An 18,607-nucleotide genomic window follows, 5' to 3' on the forward strand; every position below is an offset into this window, starting at 1 on the left:
TAACTTCTCTATCTCTATCTCTATCTCTTCTCTATCTCTATCTCTATATCTCTCTCTCTATCTCTATATATATTAAGGTGGTGACATGGCAAGAGGATGGTGGTTTGGGGAGAGATTGGAGGTTTGGAGAGAGGAAAGAGAGAGATTGGAGGTTTGGGAAGAGAGATGTGGTGAGCAGTTAATGCCCGTGCAAAGCACGGGTACATCACTAGTTTGTGTGAATGTGCAGGCTAACTAGAACACTAGCCCTTCACACCAGGTTTTGGAAGATCGAGCGTGGGGTAGTGTGAACACAGCCTAAGAGTGGTCCTTAATGTTGCCAACATGCTGCCCTTATAAAAACGTTGCCCTTAGAACCCAGAGGCAAGGAGACAAAACGAGAAGGCTACACTCGAAAGCTAAGTGTACAGAAGAAAAGTGTAGGCATGCATTGCAACATAAAACAGCACCAAAGCTCGACACAAATTGTTCAAGATGGAGCATAGTGGATCTGTAGTCCTTATAGATGACAACATTGCGAAGACACCACGAGTACTTTGAATGCCTTATTAAGTAGCCTCTGGCTGGGGTAGTGTTCACTGGGTGGACTTGAGTTACTATGCAATGGCAAGGTTTTGGGTCTCTATATCTCGACTGCCTTATCGTCGCTTTCTCAGCACATCTTCCGGGAAACCCAACAACCAGCCTCCTCATGAGCCAATGGATTTCATGAAAGCCGCCGACATTCTTTTCTCTGAGGATCCCAGAGAGAAAAAGTTTGGGTGAGTTTTAACCTCCGCTTTTCCAAGCGCGTTAGCTGCATGCGATGGCATTTGGGTTGTAATATGCGCATTGATAGAGATCATACCTCGTAGTCCAATCGTGTTAACAGGCATCTGAAACGGAATTCATGTTGAAACTTATTGCAATTTACGTCTAAGTTTGCTAAACGCTTCATATGAGGGTCGCAGGCACGTGAGACTAGTTTTGAATGAAAGGGATGTGTTAAGAGCTTATGCAATATTTTCATGTGGAACTATCCAAGCTACCACCGCACTTCCTTCCCAAGGAGGCTGTCTTTCTCAACTGCAGACGTATTGTGGTTACTGGTGTGTCAATGGTAGACATGATTAGCAGTTAATAATTTAAGCGATCTAAAGATTTGAAAAGTTGCAGGATTGCAGGTATTGCACAATTCGTGCAAACAACACCAGACTAAGATGAGCTGGTTTTTTTTTTCTTTGATGTGTGATGAGTGGTTTTTAATCGGGCTAGGACTGTGTTAGACCTGCCAGAACTTGTCTATAATAGAAAGGAAAAAGCATGTGGTGAAAGGACACGTCTCCAGTCTCGTATTGTTAGAAAGGGCACTGATCCACTGTGAGCCCCCATATGAGGAGGACAAGGGATCCGTAGACCAGGGTAGGTCGTAATACCTGTAGGGCAACTGATTGGCCGTCTAGAGAAGTATCCAGAGGCTCTTGCATTAAAGGTGACTACAGCAAAGGTTGCGCAGCACGTGGCACCATCTATAGGCTTCTGGACAGGACTGCCTGCACCTATTTATAGGTCTGGCAGCGGAACAGCATAGTTCACAGACTGGGGGCAGTGAAATACCCAAGCAGGTTGGCAGTTACAGGTCGGGCAGACTGTAGATAGGGTCAGCCTGTCTGCAGACCCCGTCGGGTGATTTGTATAAATATGCACTTACTCCTGCACTTTCCTACAGCCATTGAAGCCCAGGCCTGCAGACTGAAGGAGTGTGACTACGGTTTTCTATTCCATAGTTCTCAGCAATCTCCCTTGATTTGCTATCTTGCCTGGCATCTTCTGGCTGGATGTGTTCAGCTCATTATTGAGCAGTGTTCTCACGCTTGTGGATGAATGTACTCTGAGATCTTCTCCTTTCTATGATGTATATTCTCTGTGGATTTTGAGTGAGTGCATCTATCTTGAGAGGGGTCAGTGAAGATTTGAGATCATTCTGCTGTGTTAGGGTTACTGTTAAGCAGTCCCTTCATTCTAACATGGTGTCAGAGACAAAGTTGGCATCCTTATGCTCTGCTCCAACACTTTGAAGGAAGCATCCTTCCAACAAGGAGACACCATTTCAGTAAGGTGAAAAAATCAGTTTTCTACTTTAGGTGTTGCAACCACTTCAGTGATTGTCAAGTCTTATTTTCAGGCGCTTGCAAATGGCTTCACGCATGCCTATTCCAGCTTTGGAGAGGGGGGAAATTGGATGCTGGAAGGTAAAGCTCAAAAGTCACTTGGTTGCGAGGCTAATCTGGGAGATCACCGAAGGAATGGAGGTGAAGCTTGAAGGCTTAACAGATCCAATAAAAGTGTCATGACACCAGCAGATCCTGTGGCACTGTGAGATTAGACATACAGAGATGCGGAGGCACCCTCCATGATAATTGGCATGACCGCAAATTTGGTCATATCCCACATCTGGCTTGTGGATACAGCAGCTGAGGCTTGGAAGATCTTGAGCGATCTGATATAGACTAACAACACATCTCACATCCTTTCCCTCTAGAATGGATCTACTGCATTGCAAAGAAGTATCAAGCCTTCATCAAGCTCAAAGAATGGAAGGTCAGTGTTGAGAAAGAGTCGGGAAAGAAACTCAAGACGTTTCGAACTGACTGTTACATGCAATGGGTAATGTTCTTGTAATAACAGTGAGACCTTTAAACCTTTATGCGAGATATTTAAATCACACCACTGAAAAGAGAGAGAGAGAGAGAGAGAGAGAGAGAGAGAGAAAGAGAGGGTCAACAACCAATTGGGCCCCAACATTGTGTAGGGGAATTTACTTTACTTTGAAGAACTGGAATACAACTGAAAAAACACTCTTCAGAAGAGCACAAGGCATGCAATCATGAAGAGCAACTTAGCACGGTGCAAGACCTAAAAACTTGGGAACAGCTCCACCATAGACCAATGCCTCAATGCTGTCTGCATCCCATGATGAGGACCACTTCTATGAGGTTGAGGTTCAGGCTAGTGCTGTCCACAGGGTTGCAGGGTGCCTCGTGAGTGAGAGAATGGAAAGAAGTAGAAACTGAACTGAGAGAATTGAGATAGAAATGCGACAGAGAAAATGGATGGCTTTGCAGGAAAACTGTGGACTGAACTGCGGAAACAACCTGATTTGTGCCTCGAATTGACACTGGACTGTAGTCACGTGCTGCCTCCAACTGAGCTGACCTTCCAGGAGAAGGTTGGGACTGTTTTGCTGGAGGCAGGGAGCTGTCGGTGGGAGCAGAACTGAATGCCTGCAAAGGGCCCAAGGAGCCCTTTATATAGGACTTGGGTCAGGCTGACTCTGTCAATCGGTCGACCAGTCAACCAACCGAACTGATCTGGTCAGTTTGACCAGGAGTCTTAGTCTTTGACCCATCAGTCTTTGACCGGTCAGCCTTTGACTAGTCAAACTTTGACCAGTCAGCCTTTGTTGGCTGCCGGGGCAGTCCCACAGCTGTTTCGTTGAAAGCTTCGCTAAGATCGGAGCTAAGGTGTTGACTCCATATGCAATGAATTCAGTACATAGGCCCTCATGATCTTTCGCTCGGCTGTTGTGAGGCCTCAGGGGTGCGTGTTTGACACCATCGGCTGTGAAAAGTGTGCTAGAAGTGGGGCGTGGTACATGTGACCAGGAGTCTTAGTCTTTGACCCATCAGTCTTTGACCGGTCAGCCTTTGACTAGTCAAACTTTGACCAGTCAGCCTTTGTTGGCTGCCGGGGCAGTCCCACAGCTGTTTCGTTGAAAGCTTCGCTAAGATCGGAGCTAAGGTGTTGACTCCATATGCAATGAATTCAGTACATAGGCCCTCATGATCTTTCGCTCGGCTGTTGTGAAGCTTCAGGGGTGCGTGTTTGACACCATCGGCTGTGAAAAGTGTGCTAGAAGTGGGGCGTGGTACATGTGAGAGATCGGGTGCTGGCTGGTGAGGGACGTCATACAGCATGCTTGCATAGGAGTGCTAGGGTTTGGTGTCCGTGAGAGGGGATGGAGCTCGTTGCTCAAGGAACCTCCACGAGAAGAAGTTGCTAAACAAAATGTTTATTAAGTCCTCGTTTCGTCTAGCGAACGAGGCGACAGTACTCGCGGATGGTCTCTGCCTCACTCGGAAGGTGATGCTTAGTTTCGAGTCGGAGTTCTCGGCATAAAGCCTTACACTTGTCATCGTACCAGCTATTGCAGGGTACCGAGCTGAGCGGTGGATCCAGTGGTGTGTGAGAAAATGTGTAGGGTGGCCCCATGGAGAGAGCATGTGATCAGTGCGGCTTGATCCTCTAAGAGTGGTATGCAGTCAATGTCTCTGAGCAAATCGGGAAGAGAGAGAGAGAGAGAGAGAGAGAGAGAGAGAGAGAGAGATGTGTGCACGCGAACACGCACACACAAATAGATAGATTGATAGATGTGTGCGTGTACACACACACACACGTGTATGTATGTATAAAGTCCGTAGCTCTAGATGACTTGGTGTATGAGTATTGAGATATATTGTGAAGTGTGCTTGAAGACTTGACGTGATATTCGTGGGAGTTTGGACCTCCTAGAGAGTGAATTGCCCACACCCAAGATTCCTTGTAGGAGGTCACTATTTAGAAGGCCACATCTGCTAGAACGATATGATGAGGTATTAAGTTCTTTCCTATGTGAGCCTTGAAGAACCTGAGGATGTGTTGTCTCCAAAATTTGACCAATCAGGTTGCCCACACTGCTGCCTCGCGAACAAGCAAGATTTTTGACTTCATCCTTGAAAGTGGACACAAAAACATTGCCTCTTAAGCATAGATGGGGCTGGATAAACCTTGTGTTTCTAGCTGAGTCCTTTGTACTCCAATCCAAGGTAGATTGCTGTCTTTACCTCTTTTGATTCCTCCATGGAAAGCTGCCTTTTCCTTTTCTAGGATTGACGTTTTAGCCTCCAGTGCAGTTCAGCCTTGCATTTAGGTTTTCAGGTTTTCATTGGCATGTGACAAGGTCTTTACTATTCTCACTTACGTTCGTCTTATCACGGGCTAGGCAAAACCACAGGCGATGGCATCCCAATACGTAATTTATCCACAAGCCCACAATTCCCTAGATGGTTCCCTCCTACCACATGTCAACAATTTAGACCTTTAGCTTGGTACACCATTTACCCCTCTCTTGGGGCACAATTAAAACATTTGCCCCTTGGCATTATTACACATTTAGGTGCACCTAGGCGTGAGCACTCAGAACCACCTAGTCGATGCCAATACACCCTCACCTAGGACCTTGGCAGTTACTTCCCTTGACCATTTTATTTACGCACATAAAATATTACAAAAGTCGGTCATCTAAGAGAAAATGCCCACTGATCTTTCCGAGGTCATGCTATCTCGGCTAGAGCATAACATTCCTTCCCTCTTCAAGCATCAGCATCCTCGATGATGAAATCTAGGAATACTCTCCGTAACTGGTACTTGGATTCCCAGGTAGCTTCCGATAGAGGTAGACCATGCCATGCAACCAACACCGTGGGTATCTTCCGATTGCGTACTTGCATTGTTCCTCGGTCCAGGATTCTTGTTGGTTTGGGTCTTGTATTATCCTCTATCTCCTGAAACAAAACAACACCTTCGATTAGTGAGTCACATGTATGCAAAAATTTCTTTAAACGAGAAACATGAAACACTGGGTGCACCTTACACCCCGATGGTAATTCTAATTTATAGGCTACCTTGCCTATTCTTTTTAGAATTAACCATGGCCCACAATATCGAGGTGATAACTTAGCACACTCTCCTGCAGTCAAAGACTTAGAGTGCGAAGGAACTATGAGAAAAACTTTTTCTCCTTCCTTAAATTCTCTATTGGATTGGTTTTCATCCGCATACGCCTTATCTCTATCCATAGCTTGGCGGATGTTAGCTCTCGCAAGTGCTAGCATCTCCCACATTTGAACCACAAAGTTCGCGGCACTAGGCACTTTCTGAGGTATTCCAACTATAGTTGGATTCGCTGGTCTATAACCATAGTTCAGTTCAAACGGACTGAACCCTGTAGAGGAATGTTTTCCATCATTGTAGGCAAACTCCAACAATGGCAACCACTTGTCCCATGTATGTTGCCTCAATGACACATATGCTCTAAGCATATCCTCTAAAATTTGGTTGACTCTTTCTGTCTGACCATCCGTTTCTGGATGATCCCCACTACTCATTTCCAACTCAATCCTTAGTGTCTAAAATACCGCAGTCCAAAAATGACCGGTAAATTTGACATCTCTGTCTGACACTATGAATTTGGGTAATCCATGCAGACGAAATATATGTCTAATAAACAAATCCGGTGAGACGATCAACCACCACAAGGATAGAATCATATCCACCTTGTGTCGTAGGCAGCCTTACAATAAAGTCCATGGAAATGCTCTCCCACCTACTTAGTGGTATCTCCAAGGGCTGTAAAAGTCCGGGTGGCTTCACCCGCTCTGCCTTACTTACTTGACACGAAAAACAACGTGTCACATATTCATGATATGCTTTTCCATCTTTGTCTAAAAGAAATCTTGTGAAAGCATTGTTGCTCCAGTCTAGCAAGTGCATTGTACCCCTACTTACTTGGATCAGCATCGTTCGTTGAATCGTGAAAATCGGGTTGGAGAAAAGAACCCCCAAGTATGTATAAGATGTAGCAACCTGCACTAGTAATCCATCTAGCGTGGAATTGCTCTCTATGCATGGTGGCTTGTGATGTGTTGAAGATCATAACCTTGGTTTTACCAAGGTTAACCTTCAAGTCATGTGTCTCGCAGAAGATATGAATTGCATCCAACATCGTCTGCGTAGGAGAATTTGAATCAAGGAGGCCGCGAGTGTCCCAATAAAACTCTCGAGCTCGTCTATGTAGAACTTGACACGAAAAACAACGTGTCACATATTCATGAATATGCTTTTTCATCTTGGTAAGACGATCAACCACCACAAGGATAGAATCATATCCACCTTGTGTCGTAGGCAGCCCTACAATAAAGTCCATGGAAATGCTCTCTCACTTACTTAGTGGTATCTCCAAGGGCTGTAAAAGTCCGGGTGGCTTCACCCGCTCTGCCTTACTTATTTGACACGAAAAACAACGTGTCACATATTCATGAATATGCTTTTTCATCTTTGGCTAAAAGAAATCTTGCTTCACGAGATCATATGTCTTCTCGACTCCTGGATGTCCCGCACATGGGCTATCATGGCATTGTCGAATGACTCTCTGCCTGAGATCATTCTGATTAGGTACTACTACCTTGCCATTCCTTTTCAGCATACCATCCCTTATGGCATATCTTGCATAAGTTTGGCCTTTTTTGGATACCAGGTTATCCTTTTCCCCGGGTTTTAACATATGAGCCTTCGGCCATAGGCTCTGGACAAACTCGTCCACCTTTTGAGTTTCTCTAATCTCGGCCATTAGAGCACTCTCTAACACCGTGAAACTCCTGTTATGCATAATGCGTGACAACGCATCAGCAACTTTATTATCCTTGCCTCTTCGGTACCGAATCATCAAATTAAACTCCTGCATGAGTTTTACCCACCTAGCTTGGCGGCCTCTCAAGTCAGGTTGTTTACAAAAATGTTTCAGAGTATCATGATCAACATCCACATAAAACTCTGATCCATACAAATAATGTCTCCATGTTTTCAAAGCATGGACAACAGCATACAACTCTAATTCATGAGTTGGCCAATTCCGTTGAGAGGGAGAAAGCTTCTTGCTTTCAAAGGCTACTGGCCTTCCCTCTTGGAGGAGAACTGCTCCTACCGCAATGCCACTTGCATCGGTTTCAAGGAACAACGGTTTCTGGGGATCAACTATTTTTAACATTGTTCCTGTGACCACAGCTTGTTTTATGGTGTTAAAACTTTCCTGTTGATTCTGCCCCCATATAAAAGGTACTTTATCTGAGGTCAGATCAGTCAATGGGATACTATTTCGGAATATCCTTTGATATGCCTTCGATAAAATTGGACAAATCCCAAGAATGATCGCAAAGCGGTCAAACTCTGAGGGATTGGCCAAGTCAGTATCGCAGCCACTATCTTTGGATCATAATGACCAAACCTGCTTCTAAAAGCGGTTTTATGCACATCCTCGGCTCTAATACGGATCTGATGGTAGCCACACTTAAGATCTATCTTACTGAAAATTATGGCCCCATGTAATGCATCTAGCAAATCATCGATTCGAGCCATCGGATACCTGTGCTTAATAGTGATATTATTCAATGCTCTGTAATCTATACAAAGGCGAAAAGTATCATCTTTCTTCCTCTTTAATATCACTGGTGAAGCAAAAGGTGAAAAACTTGGTTGAATCTGCCCCAGCTTGAGGTATTCTTCCAGTTGTCTTCGCACCTCAGCTTTCTGTAAAGCTTAATCTATAGGGAGGTCTGTTTACAGGTTCTGCCCTCGGGATAAGCTCAATTTTATGTTGAACATTCCGCTCTAGAGGTAACGCATAAGGTAACTCATCCCTAAAACAATCAGAGAACTTCTCCGATATCTCTTTATCCAACTCGGCCATTTTCCCATCTTGGGTAGCCTCAGTGCTAGCCGATGCATCATCAATCGACTCTACTGATGCTATACACAGACACAGAAACTCTTTCGGAGTCTTCCGAATTTCCATGGCTGAAATCAATGGTCCTCGAGGTAAATCCTTTTCACCTCGCAAAACATATTCTACCCCGTTCATCTTGAACTGGTAAATATGCTTTTTATAATCAATGGCTGGATTTTTTCAAAAATGCCAAGCCATGTCTAGGGCTATATTTGCGTGAGCTAGCCTGGTCAATTCAAAGTCCAACTTCTCAACATAGTCCTGTATTCGAAGTTCCAACTGGGTAACCCTTTGGTTCCATACTTCAGTTGAACTTCCGTCCGCCATCCTGACTGTATAAGCATAGTCAGACGGACTAGTTTTCAACTTGAGCCTCTTAATGAGCTTCGAGTTAATTACATTGTGCGTTGACGCTGAGTCAAACAACACAATCACATCATGATTGGCTACTTGTCCTTTCATTTTAATTAACTCGGGCTCATCGAAAACCGTATACCCCGTTGTTGCGGGCTTTGAAAGGATGTTATCAGGTGCACCGCTTACTAACTTAGTAACAGACACACTTAACAACACAGGTACTAACCTTTGAGAAGGTCCCGCCAATTGCATCTGCATGTATTCCGCATTGGGACTCTCTTGCATTTCTGTGTTGCATTCAGATATTATCATATTGGCCGTGCGAGGGTCTTTGTTTAGTGGACAATCTTTCCACTGATGTCGCTGAAGGCAGCCGAAGCACAATCCTTATTTTCTAGCTTTTTCATTTTACTCAGGGGTCAACGAGGACTTTGACCAAGCCCAGGCTGCCATTGGAGTTACTTTTCTTTTCACCCCAAGGGTGATACTTAGTCTTTGCTTGTCCCTCAACCGGCTTCACCTGCTTGGTTTGGCCACTTGGCTGCGAGACACTTGTCTTTGACAAAGAAGTCCATTTCCTATGAAATCCCCCTTTTCTCGGGTACTCATGCTGAGTCTCTGCCTGCACAAACCCACTAGGTCTACCTCTGGCATCCTCATAGTTCAGGGCTACTGCAATAGATTCATCTAATGTAGTCACATATTTAGCCCGAATTTCCATTTTAATCTTGTCGTTCAGTCCATAGATATAGTCTTTCAACTGAACTGACATAGGGAGAGGGTCTGTTATTTTCATAACACATTCCTTGAACTTGTTAGTGTACTCTGCCACTGACAAATTCCTCTGGCGAAGGTTTCTATAAGCATCCCAAGCTCGGGACTCTTCGTCAGGTGGAAGGAAGTGTTTCTTCAATTCAGCCTTAAACCCTTCCCAGGTGGTAGGGGCAACTTGATCTTTCTGTTGCTTTATCCACCATCTATCCGCTGCCTCAATAAACAGGTGAGTGGTCTCGCGGATTTTCTTTAGATCAGATCTGATTTCACAAATGACGAAGGCTTCTTCCCACTTGTGTAACCAAACCTCGATCACATCAGAACTGCGCTCGGTCATCTGACCAGCGTACTTTTTCGGTCTATAATTAGCAATATTAGGTACCTTGACCTTCGCACGCTCTGATGAGTGTATACTGGGCTCTGGCTCTGCTGGAGCTTTGCCCTTTTCATTTCTAGATGGTCTAGCCGACAAGGCTTGTACGATCTCTCTAATTTCATTTTGACCAGCGTTCACTTGAAGCTGCTAGTTCATGATCTGTTATAAGGCATCTTCTAATACAGAAATCCTACTCTGATACCAAATGACAAGGTCTTTACTATTCTCACTTACGTTCGTCTTATCACGGGCTAGGCAAAACCACAGACAATGGCATCCCAAATATCCTCCCAGTCTCTCTCATGGATAGCATGCGCACACAATACGTAATTTCATTCCCTTCATGCTTATCCACAAGCCCACAATTCCCTAGATGGTTCCCTCCTACCACATGTCAACAATTTAGACCTTTAGCTTGGTACACCATTTACCCCTCTCTTGGGGCACAATTAAAACATTTGCCCCTTGGCATTATTACACATTTAGGTGCACCTAGGCCTGAGCACTTAGAACCACCTTGTCGATGCCAATACACCCTCACCTAGGACCTTGGCAGTTACTTCCCTTGACCATTTTATTTACGCACATAAAATATTACAAAAGTCGGTCATCTAAGAGAAAATGCCCACCGATCTTTCCGAGGTCATGCTATCTCGGCTAGAGCATAACAGCATGCTTAATCTTGCTTTGGTGTCTCAAGATGGTCTGTTCCCGAGCTGTGATGTTGTGCTAAGAACCTCAATTCTTATGTTATTATTGCTCTTTAAGTCGTGGTGCAGTTTTGTACCCATCTATTGGCATGCGTGTATTTCCTTTTACTACCTTTACTTTCCTCTTGCCATTTTTAAAGCATCAATAAGCTTTTCGTTTTCTGCTTCAATTCCACCCAGCCTTTCCAATTGGTGTGGTACAACAGCATCCTTGTCAGACAGAGCTCTCTTTAATGGGGCTGCCATGAGAGAGACACTCCAATGTTAAAGACCTTCAAAAGATCTTTCCATGCCTTTGATAGTGGAGAAAAGAGGCATTGTGTACCTGCAAGTATTGTATTCCTGAGGGAAGAAAAAGGCACATAGGCCGTTCGCTCTAGAACAATGTGCCTGTGGCCTTGGACACTCCTTGTTACCTCCTCTGTGAGTAGACATCCACTGTTTACTTGCCTTCTGTACTTAGGTACTGCTGTGCTTAACAGTACGGAGCTCATGCAGAGGATGTAGGGTCATGCTTGTGGTCATGTAGAGAGAGAGAGAGTGTGTGTGTGTGTTTGAGAGAGAGAGAGATGATAGTTGGGGTTGATTATCTAAAGATGCTGATAATAGAATAGCTGCTTATGCTTGGGCACCGATGACGACATAAGTGTTGCTTTGCTTGCTAAGTATGTCTTCCTTTTGTTTTTCATTAAAGTTTTTGCTTACCTCTATTTTTTATTCTCTTTTGTTTTCTCTTTTATTTGCTGTGTAGATTTTTGGTCTTTAGAACAACAAAAAATCTAAATTTGTATAATTGGACATATTCTAGTCTTACAAAGGTATATATAAGTGTTAATAGTTTACTAGCAAAAATATTTTCTGTATTCCTCTAATATGATAATAAGTTTTTTGTTTTTGAAAGTGGCCAGAAAGTCACGTCGAATCCTCAGTTCTTCACATTTCTAGGTGTCTTGTTCTGTAATTAGAAGGCTGAATGCTTGTGTTGGTTTTGACCAGGCTCGACTTCCATTTGTGGCAATTTTTCATGGCTTGCTTGCCTCCTTTGGGTAAGCTCTGCTGATGTCCCTGTTGCTCTGTTCCAATCTCTCTCTCTCTCTCTCTCTCTCTCTCTCTCTCTCTCTCTCTCTCTCCCTCATTGACAGTCGTCCATAGCACTTTATACTTTTTATGTGTTTAGATCTCATGGACCCATTGGCTATTTTCGTAGATCGCTATGTGTCTGTATGGACGTGCACTTGCAATTGACATTACGTTCTTTAAATGGAATATGTCTTGCCTCGTCATGGACTGATATAATTGTAATTGTTGCCAGCTGTATATCTGACAGCACTATATGCAAGGCATGAAATGAGAAGACTGGAAGAGGTGAAATTTAAGTAACACCATCCTATTACATATCATAATATGTGAAGCATCTTCCTGCAACTATCCAACTCATATTGCGCTTTTGATTCATTAACTCACCAGATAAAAGCTGCTGAAGAAAAGGCCAAAGCATCAACAGCTGAGGAATCAAACAGAGGATCTTCTGCTAAACTTACCCCAACGCCTGTTCTAGATTCTGAGCCTCCTGTTGATAAGGCAGGGGACAATCAACTGAAGGGAGAGACTGCTAGCACCAAGGAGCTTCAAACACTCAAAGAACGCTTGGATGCAATGGAGCATAAGATCAGGGAAATGGAGCTTACAAAAGCAAAGAACTTAGAGACACTGACAGACGCACAGGCAAGAAAGAGTGCAAGATTACCAGAGTTAGATTCCAAGTCAAATGTCTCTCACAAAGAGAAGAAAGAAGATGAGAATAATGTTGGGAGGCCTGATACGTCAAAGCATCAAAACAGTGCAAGAGCACTAGAGTCAGATTCCAAGTCAAATGTCTCTCACAAAGAGAAGAAAGAAGGTGGAGAGGCCTGACACGTCAAAGCATGAAGGAAATCCTGATAAGAAATGAGGTCGCACAATTCAAAGGGGACAGTACGGTCACAGTTCAATCTTGTATGCTCTTGAACTCTTTGACCTGTCTCCCTGTCCCCAGCAACCTGGCATTGGGTTCTTCGTCAAGGGGTTCAACATTGTTCTTTATGATCTGTGATTGAGGAAGTACTAATTTTTGGGGAACAGTGGCATTTCTGCACAAGCATTTTCTCAAATAAATTGTTCTACAAGACTTTCAGGTTTATGTATCTACCTAAGATTTAGCAGACTTTCAAGATGTTTTTTTCTTATGTCCTGTGCATTTCAGAATAGCGTAGGTAACTGTGAATCCAGTGATTCATTGTTTGTTGGGCAGGTTTCTGCTTTGGAATGCATAAGTGGAGACTACCTCCTGCAGCTCTGTTGTTGCAGCCCTGAACCAGGAATAAAGGGTTGAACATCTCGTCACCTTTTATGGAAGGGTATTTTCATCAAATTCTGATTTAGAGGCTTGACATTTGGACCAAATGACACTGCTAGGTGCATTTTCATATGAAAAAGAAAGGAAGATTGTCTAAAATATTGCATGTCTATGGACTAAGATTGAGAAGTAAGTGAGCCCCATAATGAATGGTTTTATTTTGACAAACTAACATTGCACTTGCACTTGCACATCTAAACAAGTTGGTGAAAATTGTGTTGGTTCATAGGGTCTTGCATATAATAATATTACTCATAGAACATGGATTGTGTAGGATGCAACTGTTGGAAGTCAACTTCTCCAGATGTCACATGGTAGAGAGAGGGGCCTTGCTTGTGTGTGTGCCTGCACCCTGTGAGAAGTTAGGTTAGGCTGAGTGAGGGCCTTTGTTGTGGGTGTGCCTGCCCCCCGTGAGGATAGAGTAGGCTAGGGCTGAGCGCAGATCTACCCACTGTGGAGGCCCCACCTGGGAGTCCATCTAGGCTTGTCGGATGCCATGTGGCAGCCTCTGATGAGGTGCCTCATACTGGTCGGATGCGGGGACTTCCGTGGCCACTCGTAGAGCAGTTGAACCCCCCCCCCCCCCTTGGAGGCCTTTTCTAGGCTGAGGTGGGCCGACCTGCTGGTCGGCCACCAAGGCCTACTATTCGGGCCATGGAGGGTGGGGGGTCAGCCCCTCTAGGCTGTGTGCAGCAGCTCTTATAGGGCAGGAGGCCGTAGCAGCCTGGTTGGCCCTGTTTGGCAGGCGAGTCAGCTCTAGAGCCAGGGGTTGAGGCCCCTCTAGGGCGGCGTGGCAGACCCTACATATAGGGCTGAGGGGGTCAGCCCCTAGGGCTGCTGAGTCGGCTCCATAGGCAGGAGGGGGACCCTCTTATAGGGCGGCACGCCAGCCCCATTGGCTGTAGGGGAGTCAGCCATAGGAGGTGGTGGTGGGTCGGCCCACCTCAGGCCTGCTGGTCGGCCTAGTAGACCAGCCGACTAGGGAGGGGATGGCTGCCAATATATAGGCCCCTCTTTCAGCATTTGTTGCATCTCAGTTCGGGGCAGTTGTGCCTGTATACAGCAGAGGTTCTCCCCATGGTTTTGGGGTTTTTACGTGAGATCCCTTGCAGTCTCTCTTGTCTCTTCCTCTCCTTACCAGTTTTGTTTGTGTGAGGTTTGCTCTCTCTCTCTCTCTCTCTCTCTCTCTCTATTTCTGTTCAGATGTGCTGTGCTTCTCACATGGTATCAGATCCACGGTTGGCTAGAGACTGAGGAGTGGAGGGAGTGTTGAGCCAGCAAACTGAGAGGAGGTTTAGGGCTGCTGTTCGGAGGTGTTCGTGAGGAGGAGAGTGCAGAGGTGTGGACCGTACTGTTGTCATTGAAGGCGTAAATTTTTTGAAGGGTGTTTTTAGTTCCGAGAGGAGTTCTCGAGCGTTGGGACAGTGAAGGTGTGAAGGTACTTAGGCTCCAAGCATCTTCATCATCTTCAGCCCTGTCCTCTCCTTTCTTCCGTCACTCCCCTTCTCTACCTTCTTTCCCATCCACTCGTTCTTGCAGTTCTATTTCCTCCTTACTCTGACATGTCCACCCTGGTTGAGATGGCAGAGAGGAAGGTGAAAATGCTCATGTTCCCGATTGACTGTCAATTGGATGGCCTCAATTACGGTATTTGGCGGGTGATGATGGAGCCCGTGCTGCAATCCTATCATGTGTCAGACTTCACACTGGTGGGAGTTGACAGGCCTGATCCCCTTGCAACCAACCTTGGGATCTTGCAGTAGGAGGAGGCCAAGACCTTGTGTGAGCTGTGGGACCGTGTCAATGCAGGGTTGAGGTCGTTCTTATTTCTAAACTGTACTCCTCAAGTGATTAATAATGTGAAGCATATGACGGTGGCCAAAAGTATATGGGAGTATTTGGCGTCCTTGTACAATCGAACACCTCCCATGAAGATGGTCTCTTTGTAAGTCCAGATGAGATTGTTGGATCCCAAGAAGTCTTCATCGATGCGGGAGGACATCAACTAGTTATAGGAACTTTAGCAAGAGGTCCTCCAGGCAGGGAAGTGATATCTTTCAAGGACATGGCCATAACATTGTTGTCCCAACTATCTTCTCAATACGCTGCATTTTATTCGTCCTTGATAACTAGTGGAAGAATGAATATGTTGACTAGGAGGAACTGGTCTCGATGGTGCTCAATCAAGAGGAGAGATTTGTAGATCGTACCTATGACAATTGAGGAAAGGGAGGCACTCAAGGCCTAACGTACCTGTAATTATTGTGGCCAGAAAGGTCATTATTAGCGGCAGTGTTCTCAAAGGATTAGTGAGCAGAAGGAAGGTTTTGTGGCTATCACATTGATTGTTCCAACCTTTTAGTAGCACGGGGCAGAATGTGCTACCAGCAGGCTTTTTGGTTTCAGATGGAGGATTGCACGCTTTATTTATGTGGCAGTGGGACTTCCCATATAGGTGCAGTGGGGCGAAGGAGCCTTTGATCGAGGCAGGCTTTTAGGTAGAACCTCGAGCCACAAAGAGTTGTTCCCGCCGATTCAGGTGGCAGTATCTTACAAGTATGTATTTTTTTTGGATCTCATGACTTGGTGGATCCAGAGGGGGTCTCCTTGTGTTCTGCTGTAGCTATTATCAGATGAGTTGTTGGAGATCCGGATGGGTTAGTTGATTGCGAGCGCGGGAATCTAGACACAGTTGATTGATCCTCTTGAGCAGTTGCTTGCCCATTGTTTATGGAGCACAAAGGTTCATCGATCTGGAGACACAGTAGATTAATCCTCGTGAGCAGTTGCTTGCCCATAGTTTTTGGAGCATAAAGGTTGATCGATTTGGAGACAATGTACCAGTTTGGACTTGAGAGGGGGCTTCAAAGGGGGATGTATAGCTCTGAGATATAGGTGCCCATGTAGGGAAGCAGACCTTGCACCGAGGGCAGTATATCAGTTGGATTATTGTACCAGTATCAGACCGGACGAGACGGCCTAGCATCTGTGGCCTGGGAGATAAGTACCAGGTTTTCGGTGATCGTGCAGAGATGGTTGGTGCCAAGAGGGGGCTTCTTTGACAGTACCAGTGGGGCGGTCTTCAGCAACGGACCATCAAATGACATTCCTCCAGTTGTTCCCGCGGCACACCCAGCTCCCTAGAGATCATGCTCCATCTAGGAGCTAAGAAAGAGTGTTGGAGGTCAACATCTCTTGATGTGACATGGTAGAGAGAGAGAGAGCCTTGCTTGTGGGTGTGCCCGCCCCGTGAGGTTAGGTTAGGTTGAGTGAAGGCCTTTGTTGTGGGTGTGCCCACCCCCCGTGAGGGTAGAATAGGGTAGGGCTGAGGCCAGATCTGCCCACTGTGAAGACCCCACTTGGGGGTCCATCTAGACGTGTCGGATGTCTCTGATGAGGTGCCTCATGTTGGCCAGATGTGGGGGCCTTCATGGCCACTCATAGAGGAGTTGACCCACCCCTTGGAGGCCTTTTCTAGGCTGAGGTGGGCTGATCTGCTAGTTGGCCACCTAGGCCTACTAGTCGGGTCATGGAGGGTGAGAGTTCAGCCCTTATAGGCTGTGCAACAACCCTTATAGGGCAGGAAGCTAGAAGCAGCCTGGTCGGCCCTGTTGGGCAGGCCAACCGGCTCTAGAGTCAGGGGTTGAGGCCTCTCTAGGGCTACGTGGTAGCCCCTACATATAGGGTTGAGGGGGTTGTCCCCTAGGGCTGCTAAGTTGACTCCATAGGTAGGAGGGGAGCCCTCTTACAGGGTTGTGTGCCAGCCCCATGGGCTGTAGGGGGGTTCGGTCCTAGGAGGTGGTGTGTCGGCCCACCTCAGGCCTGCTCATTGGCCTAGTAGACCAATCGACTAGGGAGGGGGTGGCTGCCTATATATAGGGCCCCCTGCCCCCATTTGTTGCATCAGAGTACTGGGCAGCTGTGTGTATATACCGTAGAGCTTTTCCCACGGTTTTGGGCTTTTGTCCTTAGATCCCTTGCAATCTCTCTTTTCTCTGTGTGTTTGCCCAGCCTACTACGAGATCCGGGGGCGCTACCATTGTCTCTACCTGGAGGGGAGTGGCTTCGGCCCTTTATCACAACTGATCCATTTCCATGACTAGGTTTGTATCTGGGTCTTTAGAAACCCAGTATAGCTGCTTATGCTTGGGCACTGATGACGACATAAGTGTTGCTTTGCTTGCTAAGTATGTCTTGCTTAAAAGTTGTTTACCTCTTTTTTCTTCTCTTTCATATTCTCTTTTATTTTCTCTTTTATTTTCTGTGTAGATTTTTTATCTTTAGAATAACAAAAAATATGATTGGACTTATTCTAGTCTTACAAAGGTATATTATCTGATGGAGATGCGTCAGCACAGGGAGACTACTGCGACAGATCAGAGAGCATGGGGATGGCCCGACCACGATAGGACATAGAGCAGCAAGGGATGGCCAGATCACGACAAGACAGAGGATGATCGGGCACAGCGACGCGTCTCAGACTTCTATACATTTGAGTCAGCCCCAGGACACAGTGGAGTGGAGGAGCAGCTAGCCGACATGAGAGCAGTCATGATCAGCATAGATTAGTACTCAACAAGGATCCTAGTGTGCCCTTTGCTTCAGCCCACTAAGGCTTGTATGAGTTCACTTTTTTGTGTACTTTGTCCCATAGGCCCGCGAGGCCTCCTGTGGACATTAATACATCTTTCTTTCTTTCTTTTTTTCTTCCTCTTAGGTTTCTTGCAATCTCATAGGCCAATTGGTCCTCTGAAGACTTTAATAAACTTACTTCCTTTCATGCTCTCTCCTCCTCGTTTTTGTTTGTGAGGTTTGCTCTCTCTCTCTCTCTCTCTCTCTCTCTCTCTCTCTCAATTTCTATTTAGATCCGCTGCACTTCTCACAGTAAAATCCTTATGATTGGTGATGTACAAGCCAATTCATCTATTTTAATCTTTAAAGTAGGAGGCTCGTATTAGTTGGGTTACAGACATTTGAAAGAACAATGCCTTTTGAATGGGCATACCGCACACTTTTGCACATGCGAGTTCATCTTTTAACCTCTAAAGTAGGAGGCTCATATCAATTGGGGATTGTAAAATATAATGAAACAATTCAGCATGCACAATCAAAGTGGAGTACAATTGCTTAAAGCATGAAGGAAAATACGTTTTTTAATGTCCTAAAATATTAAGCTGAAGCCATGGCAAGAAAAACAACTTGTGGTTTTCTTCAGACTACCACGTAGGTTGCATGCATTCACAATTCAAAATATAGAAAACATATTACAGCAACATACACACAAGATAAATACGTCCAATCTTAAATTTTATTTATATATTTTAAAATGAATGAAAGACAGATGAGAGAGAGAGAGAGAGAGAGAGAGAGAGAGAGAGAAGGGGGGGGGGGATTTCAAAGAGAAGATAAAAGTAAAA

At 45.3% G+C, this 18,607-nt stretch overlaps 1 protein-coding gene across 2 annotated transcripts; it reads left to right on the top strand.

Moving 5' to 3' along the window:
* The first annotated feature begins 346 nt into the window (after nucleotides 1–346).
* Nucleotides 347–17,565, top strand: LOC147902047 (uncharacterized). 2 transcript variants are annotated; one of them, XR_015541017.1, is made up of 5 exons: nucleotides 347–761; nucleotides 11,792–11,841; nucleotides 12,108–12,160; nucleotides 12,263–13,191; nucleotides 17,549–17,565. XR_015541017.1 is itself a non-coding variant. In XM_087374939.1 (4 exons), the coding sequence occupies exons 1-4, from the start codon at nucleotides 604–606 to the stop codon at nucleotides 12,707–12,709; spliced, it is 708 nt and encodes a 235-aa protein (XP_087231065.1). In that variant the 5' UTR covers nucleotides 347–603; the 3' UTR covers nucleotides 12,710–13,243. The 2 variants fall into 2 exon arrangements, 1 of the variants encoding a protein (XP_087231065.1); XM_087374939.1 differs by lacking the exon at nucleotides 17,549–17,565 and having other exon boundaries at nucleotides 12,263–13,243.
* Nucleotides 17,566–18,607: the final 1,042 nt, after the last annotated feature.

This window comes from Dipteris shenzhenensis, chromosome 5 (genome assembly GCF_047967505.1).
Source record: "Dipteris shenzhenensis isolate YYH24624 ecotype China chromosome 5, Dip_SZ_1.0, whole genome shotgun sequence".
Classification (NCBI taxonomy): Eukaryota; Viridiplantae; Streptophyta; class Polypodiopsida; order Gleicheniales; family Dipteridaceae; genus Dipteris; species Dipteris shenzhenensis.

Excerpts from the sequence above, each read along its gene's own strand:
- LOC147902047 (XM_087374939.1), top strand. The coding sequence starts at position 604 with ATGGCAAGGTTTTGGGTCTCTATATCTCGACTGCCTTATCGTCGCTTT. Across the intron at positions 762-11,791 it reads CCCAGAGAGAAAAAGTTTGG|GCTCGACTTCCATTTGTGGC; the intron begins GTGAGTTTTAAC and ends GGTTTTGACCAG. Across the intron at positions 11,842-12,107 it reads GGCTTGCTTGCCTCCTTTGG|CTGTATATCTGACAGCACTA; the intron begins GTAAGCTCTGCT and ends AATTGTTGCCAG.